Source organism: Brassica oleracea, chromosome C1, assembly GCF_000695525.1.
Source record: "Brassica oleracea var. oleracea cultivar TO1000 chromosome C1, BOL, whole genome shotgun sequence".
In the NCBI taxonomy this organism is placed as follows: Eukaryota; Viridiplantae; Streptophyta; class Magnoliopsida; order Brassicales; family Brassicaceae; genus Brassica; species Brassica oleracea.
This window is the reverse complement of record NC_027748.1, coordinates 13,373,100-13,383,776: the sequence shown is the minus strand read 5'-3', so window position 1 is coordinate 13,383,776 and position 10,677 is coordinate 13,373,100. Positions and strand designations below refer to the sequence as shown.

The following is a 10,677-nucleotide window of genomic DNA, read 5'->3' as shown; positions in this document are numbered from 1 at the left end:
CAGAAACCTGGGATGTGTCCTTTGAATTCCCCGAACCTTCTGTGGAAACAAATCATACCAAGGTTAAATATTATTTGCACCACAAGTAACTACGTAATTAATAAACTAGAAAGACAGAGATTCTCACCATTTCCACGCCGAGTGAAATCTTTTTTACCCTTCTTTGGATTTGACCGTGCTATACTGATCTTCTTACCAAGTAACATCTTTCTGTTTTTTGCTATAGCTGCTGCAAGGTGCTCATCATCCACAAAGTCAACGTATGCCAGTCCCTGCGAGATACAAGAGCATCAAGCATATCACAATATTGGCATGCTTCACTAAAACAAATAGTCGTTGGCAGTATGCATTTAATTGCTATCTATGGTGAACAGTTTCCAGCAACAACCGCGATGGAAAGATCTAGTTGCTTATTATCTATTACAAACAGGATTTCATCTAAAGCATGACCACGCGGAGATTTTCAGATTCATTAACAGTAACAGTAAACAATGACATCACATGTATGAAGGTGTGTTTATCAATCGCAATTGTTATTTATATATATAATAAATAAAATTTTAAATAAATAAAAATCTAAAATTTTTTTTTCGAATTATACTATTTCAAATTCAAACCCTAAACCCTACAACTCAACTCTAAACCCTAGACCATCAATCATAAATTCTATTTTTTTGAAATACTAACCCTAGACCCTAAACCATCAATCATAAACCCTATTTTTTTTAACTACGAACCCTAAACCTTGAAACATAAACTTTAAACCCTAAACCCTAAAACATCAACTCTAAACCCTAAACTTCAGCTCTAAACCCTAAACCATCAACACTCTAAACTATCAACACTAAACCCTAAACCTTCGAAACTAAACTCTAAACCCTAAACTCTAAAAAAATAACCCTATACCCCGAAAGATCAACTCTAAACCCTAAACCCTAAAATGTAAACTCTAAACCCTAAACCATTAAAAATTAACCCTAAACCCCGAAACATCAACTCTAAACCCTAAACCTTCAACTCTAAACTCTAAAACATCAACTATAAATCCTAAACCCTAAACTCAACTCTAAACCCTAAACCATCAACACTAACCCTAAACTATCAACTCTAAACCCTAAACCCTAAAAAGTAAACTTTAAACCCTAAAAATTTAACTCTAAACCCTGAAACATCAACTCTAAACCCTAAACCTTCAACTCTTAACCCTAAACCCGAAACCCTAAATCCTAAACCCTAAAACCCTAGAGTTGTTGTTTTAGGGTTTAAAGTTGAAGGTTTAGGGTTTCAGGGTTTAGGATTTACATTTAGGGATTAGAGGTGATGTTTTAGGGTTTAGATTTGAAGGTTTATGGTTTTAGGGTTTAGGGTTCGAATTTCAGAAAATATAAGGCTTAGGGTTTACGTTTAGGGTTTAGAGTTGATGTTTTAGGGTTTAGATTTGAAGGTTTAGAGTTTAGGGTTTAGAGTTGATGTTTTGGGGTTTAGGGTTTAGAGTTGATGTTTCATGGTTTAGGGTGTAGAGTTGATGATTTAGGTTTTAGGAGTCACAACATTGATTCATGTGTGATTTTTTAAAAAATGCTCCTAATGGATCTATTCCTAGAAAGTCATGTTACATTTAATCTTTAATCTTATCATTTAAATTTTGGGTCAACCAGAAATTTTTATTGGGCTATCAATAATTAGATTTAAACAATAAATGATCCATTGGATTTATAGATATAAATAGATATAATTAATACTATACCTCCATATGTTAATTATTTAAATATTTATCGATGTTAACTTTTAAAATTATAAAGAATTTTTTTAAATAACAAAAATCATATTATCTAACAATGATTAATCTTTACTACCTTAAACCAATGAATTTTTTTTTTTAAACTATATAGTTTATTTTAAAAATTAAATAAAAACTAAATGTTTAATTATTTACTCGATAATATAAATCTATGAAGCAAAAAATTTAATTTTTTAAAAACTTTCTAAATTTGTGAAATGTTACAATATTTTGAATATGGCAATAATACAATATTTTACTAATTTTATATATATAGTTACGATGTTAATAATGAAATAATAATCCAAAAATATATATATAGAAGAAAATACAAATTCATGTGAAAGTTTGAAACATGTATTCAATGGAACAAATATACCGTCAACTTATTATGTTTTAGAAATTGATAGCCACATATATATTTTAATATATATTAATTTAGAATTGAAAACAAAATATTTATATAAAAATAAATGCAAACAAAAATCTGAAAGGAACTTATTATGTTTTAAAAATTGATAGCCACATCGTATAGGAACTTATTATGTTTTAAAGATTATTATACTATATAATACATATATATTAAAACAGAAATCACAAACTTGAATCATGTGTGATTTTTTAAAAAATTGACATAATGGACCTATTCATAGAAATTCATACTATATTTTAATTCACATTTCACACAAATAATAAATAGAATTTTTAAAATACTTTAATCATAACATCTTTTGATTTCTTTTCATTTTAAATGTAAATATATTTATTTTAAAATTCTAACAAATCTGTTTAAAAAGATTTTTACAAGATCTTCATTTTCGAAATTATATTTAAATATTTTCACTAATTTCGAAATTAGTTTAAAATATTATTATACATTAATACATTCAGTTATATAAAATGAAAAATAAAAAAATCTATAATATATTATTTATTATATAATCATAATCAATCATATTAAAATAAAATTATTATATTGAGCTAAATATAATAAAATTGTATTAAATTTATATATTTATATATTTTATTTGCGTAATTATAAAATATTTATATTCAAAAATAAAATCTAATATGTTGGTAAGATGGGTTAACATTATCAAACTATATAATACATGTATAAAAATTAACATGTATTTCTTTAAAGTTAATAATATAAAATCTTTGTAACTACTTTAATCATAATATATTTTCATTTTAAATATAATATATATTTATTTATTATATTTTAAAAATTCTAATAAATCTGTGTAATATTTAAACAATAACTTAATGTATTTTAAGTTATCGTTTAGAAATGAAAATAAATAAATTATATCCTATTTTATCTACTTTTATAGCCATGATCATGTTAAAATATAATTATTATACTAAAATAAATATGATACAATTATATTTAATTGATAAATTTATAAATTTTATTTTCATAAATATAAACTATTTATTTAAAATATAATAGGATGATGGAACGACTTAAAATTAACAAACTATATAATACATGTCTAAAAAGTAACATATCTTACACTTTTATATATACAATAATAAATTATCTAAAATGAATAAGCATAAAAATATTGGTAAAAAGAAATCCAGTTTTGAAATACGGGTCAGAATTTAGGATAAATTAAATATAAAATATTTTTTAAATATATTTTCTCATGAATCTATTAATTTGCTTAATAACTAAATGCAAATATAATAAGATAAATATATAATAAGAAGTGGCAAATCCATAAGGTTTAAACAATTAATTAATTATAGCATGTAAATTATAAAATTGTTGTATTTGAAATAGTTATATAAATATTTAAGTATATGATTAACATTAAAAATATATACCACTTATGTTCTAAAACAATAATTTATGTATAGAAAAGTAAAAATAAACATCCGTGCGGTTGCACGGATCAAAATCTAAAACAAATAAACCTTTTTTTTTTGAAATATGAACCCTAAACCCTCAACCATCAATCCTAAACACTATTTTTTTAAAATACGAACCCTAAACCTAGAAATATCAACTCTAAACCCTAAACCCGGAAACATCAACTCTAAACCCTAAACCTTAAACCTTCAACTTTAAACCCTAAAACATCAACTCTAAACTCTAAACCCTAAACTTCAACTCTAAACCCTAAACCATCAACACTAAGCCTAAACCCTAAATCCTAAACCATCAACCCTAAACTCTAAATCCTAAACCATCAACTCTAAACCCTAAACCTTAAATCTTCAACTCTAAACCCTAAAACCCTAGAGTTGATGTTTTAGGATTTAAATTTGAAGGTTTAGGGTTTTAGGGTTTACGTTTAGGGTTTAGAGTTGATGTTTTAGGGTTGATATTTGAAGGTTTGGGGTTTAGGGTTCGAATTTCAAAAAAAATTAGGGTTTAGGGTTTAGAGTTGATGTTTTAGGGTTTAGATTTGAAGGTTTAGGGTTTAGAGTTGATATTTCGGGGTTTAGTGTTTAGAATTGATGTTTCATAGTTTAGGGTTTAGAGTTGATGATTTAGGGTTTAAAGTTGATGTTTTAAGTTTAGATTTAGTGTTTAGAGTTTACGTTTAGGGTTATAAATTTAATGTTTTAGGGTTTAGATTTGAAGGTTTAGGTTTAGGGTTTAGAATTGATGTTTCATGGTTTAGGGTTTAGAGATGATCTTTTAAATTTAGATTAGTTAACCATATATTTTTTTTTGTCACAGTTAATTAAAAAGTTATAAATATCTTTTACCTTTCATTAAAGATGATGGTAAAAGTGGTTAGTGTAAACATAAAAAGTGGTACTTTGAAAATGGTATTTTTGGCAATTTCCCAATATATTTTCTCATAAATATATTAATTTGCTTAATAACTAAATGCAAATACAATAAGATAAATATATAATAAGAAGTGGTAAATACTTAAGGTTTAAAAAATTAATTAATTATAACATGTAAATTATAAAATTGTTGTATTTGAAATAGTTATATAAATATTTAAGTATATAATTAACATTAAAAATATATACCATTTATGTTCTAAAACAATAATTTATGTATAGAAAAGTGAAAACAAACATACGTGCGGTTGCACGAGTCAAAATCTAGTATATAGTTAAAATGAAAAGATATCATAATTAAAATAAATACAACATTTTTTTATATTATTAGCTTTAATAATATACATGTTAATTTTTATACATGTATTATATAGTTTGCTAATGTTAACCCATATTACCAACATATTATATTCTGATCATAAATACTTCTAAAAATAAAATATATAAATCTAATAATTTAATATAGTTTATCATGTTTAGTTCAATATAATAATTTCCTCTTAATATGATTGATTATAATTATATAATAGGTAAAATAAGATAAAACTTTTATTCTTCATTTTATAAAATATATTAATGTATAATAATATTTTAAAACTAATTACGAATTATAAAAATATTTACATAGAATTTTTGAAAATTAAGATCTTGTTAAAATCTTTAAAACAGATTTGTTTGATTTAAAAAATAATAATTATATTTAAAATTAAAAGATATCAAAAGATATTATGACTAAAGTAGTTCAAAGATTATATATATTATTAATATTAATAAAATACATTTAATATATTTTTTAAATGGTTCAAATTAAAAAATCTCACATGAAAGAAGTCATAATTTCTATTTTAATACAACTCATTATATATATATATATATATATATATTGGTTAAATTATTTAAATCGGTTTAGTATTTTGAACTATACAATGGTTTATATTACTACTATGTATAATTTATTAAGGAATCAAATATGTGTTTGTTAATCAATCCGGTTTTATAAGAGTGGATTGTTATATTAGGAAAGATATATTATTAAGTCATATTAGTAGGAACAAATGAATCATAACTGATTTCTAGTGAAAGTCTATTTTTTAAAATATCACACATGAATCAAGGTGGTGACTTCTGTTTTAATTAGTATATATAATAAGCTGTTTTTCATCAACATCCGGTAAATTTATTTTAATTATTAAAACATGCCAATAATATTTCTTTTTTTGCTTTTGCCAGAATATTTTGATTTTGTATTTTTTTTCTGCAAACAGAAAAATCGTGTTTGTATGTATTTTTAATTATTAAAAATATGCCAATAAAATATTATTATTTTTGCTTTTGTCGGAATATTTTGATTTTGTATATTTAAAACTTTTTTTTGCTGCAAACAGAAAAATCGTGTCTACCTTTCTCTCACTTTGTTTGTTTGTTTTTTTGGGGCGTAACCATCCATCCATCTTCAGCTTCAACCGCCAGAGCCGCCGTAAAGAAGGCTCCTCATCGACCGTGACGTGACGTAAGTAACGGTTTTTTTTTTCTCTTCTCCCTTGTCTACGATTTTGCTTTCGGTCAGATCGATTGCTCGTAAATCTCATCTGTTTCCCGGGAAAAATCGCCATGGGAAAAAAAAAATTGAGATTGAGAATCCGTATTCGCTAGATTTTCAGATTAGATCCTTATGCTGAATCCGAGTTATATAACGAGAGAGATTCATCCCGTCTCTCTGAAATTGTATCTGAATCCGAGAACTTTGAATCTAACTAGAACTTGATCTCATTTGCGTCCTAGTTTGATCAATTTCTATGTTTCATTTCACCACCAGATTCAGGGTTCGAACACCCAGGGATTTGTTTTTTTTTTACAGTTTTAATTCCGCAGCTTTATCATTCTTTTTGAGCTCTTGTTTCTTAGATTTGGGTTTGGATTCTTGCCCGAATCATGCTTGTTCCAACCACTAGGATGCTTTTAACAAGACAACAGTACATTGGTTAATCTGGCAAAAAGTTTAGATCTCTTTAGGACATGCGTCTTTTCCAGTTTGTATTTTAACATATGAAAGTATCTGTTAGCCTTTGTTTTTTTACTCCAGATCTGAAACAATGAATCTTGTTTGCTCTTGTGATATTTTTTTTTTTCTGATTAGCTAAAAGTTAAAATGACTACATTCCATTTCATATTAATGACTAAACTCCATTTCTTAATAATGACTACATTCCACTTTTCCCTTTTCCATGGCAGATATTTTTGTGGTGGTCTATAAAAGCGTTTCCTTTCTTACCTTTTCATACGGACTAGGAAATGGTTAAAAGGTAAAGTGTCTCTTGTTCATATATGTATTTAGTTTTTTTTTTTTTTGAAAGTTCTTATGTTTTTGGTTGTTTATTTAAACAGGCATGGAGAGTTTTGATTTACTAGAGAGATATCATCATGTCGCAGTGCGTAGACGGTTTTAAGCATGTATGCAACTCTTTGTTGCGCTGTTTTGATATTGATATAGGCAAATCTTCTGGAGGCCCTGGAGACCCTGAACTACTTGCCAGAGACACTGTTTGTAATGCTCTCTCATCTCTTCTTCCATATGCACTCCCCTTTTTTTTTGTTTCAGTTATAATGATTAAAAGACACGCTATTCCTCTAGTTGGTGTGGAACTTTCTTCCGTGTTTTGATAATGGATCGTTTCTTTTGGGTGCAGTTAGTGTGAGTGAAATAGAGGCTCTCTATGAACTGTTTAAAAAAATCAGCAGTGCTGTGATTGATGATGGGCTAATAAACAAGGTATGTAGCTGTCTTTCTTTACCCTACACCGCTTGTACTCCTCACGAATGTTACTACTTTTGGACACTCTTTCTGAGTTTCCCTCTTGTGTCTTTGTTATGCAACAGGAAGAGTTTCAACTGGCCTTATTTAAGACAAATAAAAAAGAGAGCTTGTTTGCAGACCGGGTATGTTTTTTTTTTTCTTTCACCAACAAGTGTGTGTTTCTAATCCATTTGCTTAGATTCTATTCAAAGAATATGCTGACATGGCCAATCACAGGTGTTTGATTTGTTCGACACAAAGCATAATGGAATACTGGGGTTTGAGGAGTTTGCTCGTGCTCTCTCCGTTTTTCATCCAAATGCTCCTATAGATGACAAGATTGACTGTACCTCTCTACCCTCTAAAATTTGAAATGGGAAACCATTCACATATGCTCTGCCGTTACCTGAAATATTATTTTGCAGTTTCGTTTCAGCTGTATGATCTTAAGCAGCAAGGTTTTATTGAGAGGCAGGAGGTAAAGCTCTATATATATGCTCAATAGCCTCTCACCAAAAATCCTGAAGATCTAGTGTGCCCTTAACATACCAACTTTCTTATCATTGTTCAGGTGAAGCAAATGGTGGTGGCTACTCTTGCTGAGTCAGGCATGAACCTGTCAGACGAAGTCATCGAGAGTATAATCGACAAGGTGAGCTTTCCTTCCTTTATACTATGTGCTGAGGTTTACTTTTTCCTTCCTTTATACTATGTGCTGAGGTTTACTTTAGCATAGCCAACCTCTGAGGAAGTAAAGAGTGATCTTTGAGTTTCCGTGGCAGACATTCGAGGAAGCTGATACCAAACATGACGGGAGGATCGATAAGGAAGAATGGAGGATCCTTGTACTTAGGCATCCTTCGCTTCTGAAGAACATGACTCTTCAGTATCTCAAGTGAGTTCCTAAAAACACTAACCCGAGGGGGTTTAAGCCAATTCGTTCTTATTAAAACCCATCTCTTATGATGCCTGCAGGGATATCACAACTACGTTTCCGAGCTTTGTGTTTCATTCGCAAGTGGAAGATACCTGAGAAAAACATTATTAGAGCAGGCAATTTGGCAAGTGTGTTTGTGTTTCTGAGTGCATCATGTTTATTTGTTTCAGTCTGAAACTCCAGTTTCCATGAGTTTGTTGTTTCTTCTCTGAAAAAAACAAAAAGAGAACTAAGTTGTTATCTTTTTCTCTATCTTGGTTTTGTTTATATTTATTTTCTCATGCGCAACTGTAGATATACATTACTACAAATTTATTGCCCCCATGGCAAGGGTTATATGATTGACTGGTAGCACTTTTGGAGTTGATAAATGAAAGATGATTTCAAAGCTTCCTCTGGGAAAATATCATATAATAGATGTTTCTTATCATAACCTTTTTTGCTTCCGTTTTTAATTGCCGTTCACCGGTCACACACTCACACTCAAGCTTGCTGTCAGGCATGATCGACAGGTTCCTCTCCGATGAAGTCTCCTGATAAGCATATCTATTGGGCCTTGATATTTCTTAGTGTGCTGGAATTATTAGTAGCCTGTTATAGCTTTCCTTTGTTTAGTAACGCTTATGATCTGTATGTAACAAAGACTTGTTCGAAATATAACGATCATTCATCCCTTCTGTAACAAGACTTGTTCTTTTATTTATATTTAAGTCCCTCGCTTACGATCTTTAACAAAGGACTTGTTCGAAATATCACGATCAACCTTTTTTCTCCTTATCATTCTTCAATCTTCCTCCTCTTTCTGTCACAAATCAGATGAGCTCTTTACCGATCTTATCATCTCCCTCTGCAACAAACCAACCTGAAACCAAGTCATCCGCAGTAAACAGGTGCAATTCCGAGTCAACAGTACCTGGAAGTTCCATGGAAGCGAAAGAAGCACCACCACCTACCACTGTTGTCTCGACTCAAACTCAGCCCATTACTGAGCCTGAAACAATTATACGACCTGAAGAACAATCAGGAACAGTGGAACACAATCTCTCAGAGATACTTGCTAGAGAGACAGTTTGTAATGCTCTCATCTTCCTTCCATATGCACTCTCTTTTTCTTTTCTTTTTTTTACTTTTCAGTTATAAATTATAATGATTCAAAGGCACGCTGTTCCTCCAAGTTGGTGCGAATCTTTCTTCCGTATTTTTTTTTTTTGATAACGAGTTGTTCTGAGTGCAGTTAGCTTGAGTGAAATAGAGGCTCTCTATGATCTGTATAGAAAAATCAGCAGTGCTGTGACTGATGATGGGCTAATAAACAAGGTATGTAGGATTTTATATGTCTTTCTTGGCCCCCACGCTGCTTGTAAGATTGCTACTTTCATTTGGACAGTCTTTCTGAGTTTCCTTCTTGTTGTGCATCAGGAAGGGTTTCAACTGGCCTTATTCATGAAAAATAAAAAAGAGAGCTTATTTGCAGACGGTGTATGCTTTTGTCTTTACCAACAAGTGTGTGTTTCTAATCCATTTGCTTAGATTCTATTCAAAGCTGACATGGCCAATCACAGGTGTTTGATTTGTTCGACACAAAGCATAATGGAATACTGGGGTTTGAGGAGTTTGCTCGTGCTCTCTCCGTCTTTCATCCAAATGCTCCTATTGATGACAAGATTGACTGTTACGTCTCTAAAACTTGATCTGGAAAACCATTCACATATGCTATATATAATCTATTTACCGTTACCTTTGAATGTTATTATGCAGTTTCGTTTCAGCTGTATGATCTTAAGCAGCAAGGTTTCATCGAAAGTCAGGAGGTAAAAGCTCCATACATCTGCTCAAGCTCAATAGGCTCTTGTTAATCTTTTACCAACCACTTGTGTTACACAATGATCACATTGTGTTACACACGAGTTCGAGAGAAAGAATAAGATAGACGTTTCAGGCTTATAAAATTTTCTGAAAATACTTTTGTATTATTGAGATTCGGTGATGTGTTTACAACAGATGATTGATCTTTATATAGAGATCGAATCAGTACAAGTATAAGAGACACAACTCTTTATACTAAAGGACACAACATGAAGAGTTACAACTCTTTGTGTAATAACATAAATAACTAATTTATGTAAATGTATTAAGGAGAGATTAGATTATATAGTTTAACACTCCTCCTTAATCATATCTCGACTTGACTCCAAGCTGCTTCCTTAGATCTTCAAATCTTGAACCGCCCAATGCCTTTGTGAGAATGTCTGCGAGTTGATCATCCCCTTTGCAATACTTCAGTTCAATGATTCCTTTCTGCTCAGCTTCCCTCACGAAATGGTATTTGATCTCTATGTGCTTCGTCCTTCT

The 10,677-nt window shown here is 29.9% G+C and overlaps 2 protein-coding genes across 2 annotated transcripts in view; both read left to right on the top strand.

Annotated features, from left to right (window-relative positions):
* The first annotated feature begins 5,973 nt into the window (after positions 1 to 5,973).
* LOC106308742 (calcineurin B-like protein 3) lies at positions 5,974 to 8,666 on the top strand. Its single transcript, XM_013745888.1, has 10 exons — positions 5,974 to 6,104; positions 6,827 to 6,897; positions 6,980 to 7,139; positions 7,282 to 7,364; positions 7,472 to 7,531; positions 7,626 to 7,734; positions 7,814 to 7,866; positions 7,960 to 8,040; positions 8,171 to 8,283; positions 8,364 to 8,666. Exons 3-10 carry the CDS (start codon positions 7,016 to 7,018, stop codon positions 8,419 to 8,421), a joined length of 681 nt encoding a protein of 226 aa, XP_013601342.1. The 5' UTR covers positions 5,974 to 6,104; positions 6,827 to 6,897; positions 6,980 to 7,015; the 3' UTR covers positions 8,422 to 8,666.
* Positions 8,667 to 9,073: 407 nt separating this feature from the next.
* LOC106332105 (calcineurin B-like protein 3) overlaps positions 9,074 to 10,677 on the top strand; it is a 5,382-nt gene continuing 3,778 nt past the window's right edge. Inside the window, exons 1-5 of the mRNA XM_013770578.1 lie at positions 9,074 to 9,397; positions 9,560 to 9,642; positions 9,745 to 9,804; positions 9,888 to 9,996; positions 10,084 to 10,136. Coding sequence (XP_013626032.1) covers positions 9,142 to 9,397; positions 9,560 to 9,642; positions 9,745 to 9,804; positions 9,888 to 9,996; positions 10,084 to 10,136 — 561 coding nt within the window. The 5' untranslated portion in view covers positions 9,074 to 9,141. The remainder of the gene's footprint in view (positions 9,398 to 9,559; positions 9,643 to 9,744; positions 9,805 to 9,887; positions 9,997 to 10,083; positions 10,137 to 10,677) is intronic.

Coding starts and splice junctions, on each gene's coding strand:
- LOC106308742 (XM_013745888.1), top strand. CDS start 7,016: ATGTCGCAGTGCGTAGACGGTTTTAAGCATGTATGCAACTCTTTGTTG. Junction 7,365..7,471: donor ATGATGGGCTAATAAACAAG/GTATGTAGCTGT, acceptor GTTATGCAACAG/GAAGAGTTTCAACTGGCCTT. Junction 8,041..8,170: donor TCGAGAGTATAATCGACAAG/GTGAGCTTTCCT, acceptor TTTCCGTGGCAG/ACATTCGAGGAAGCTGATAC.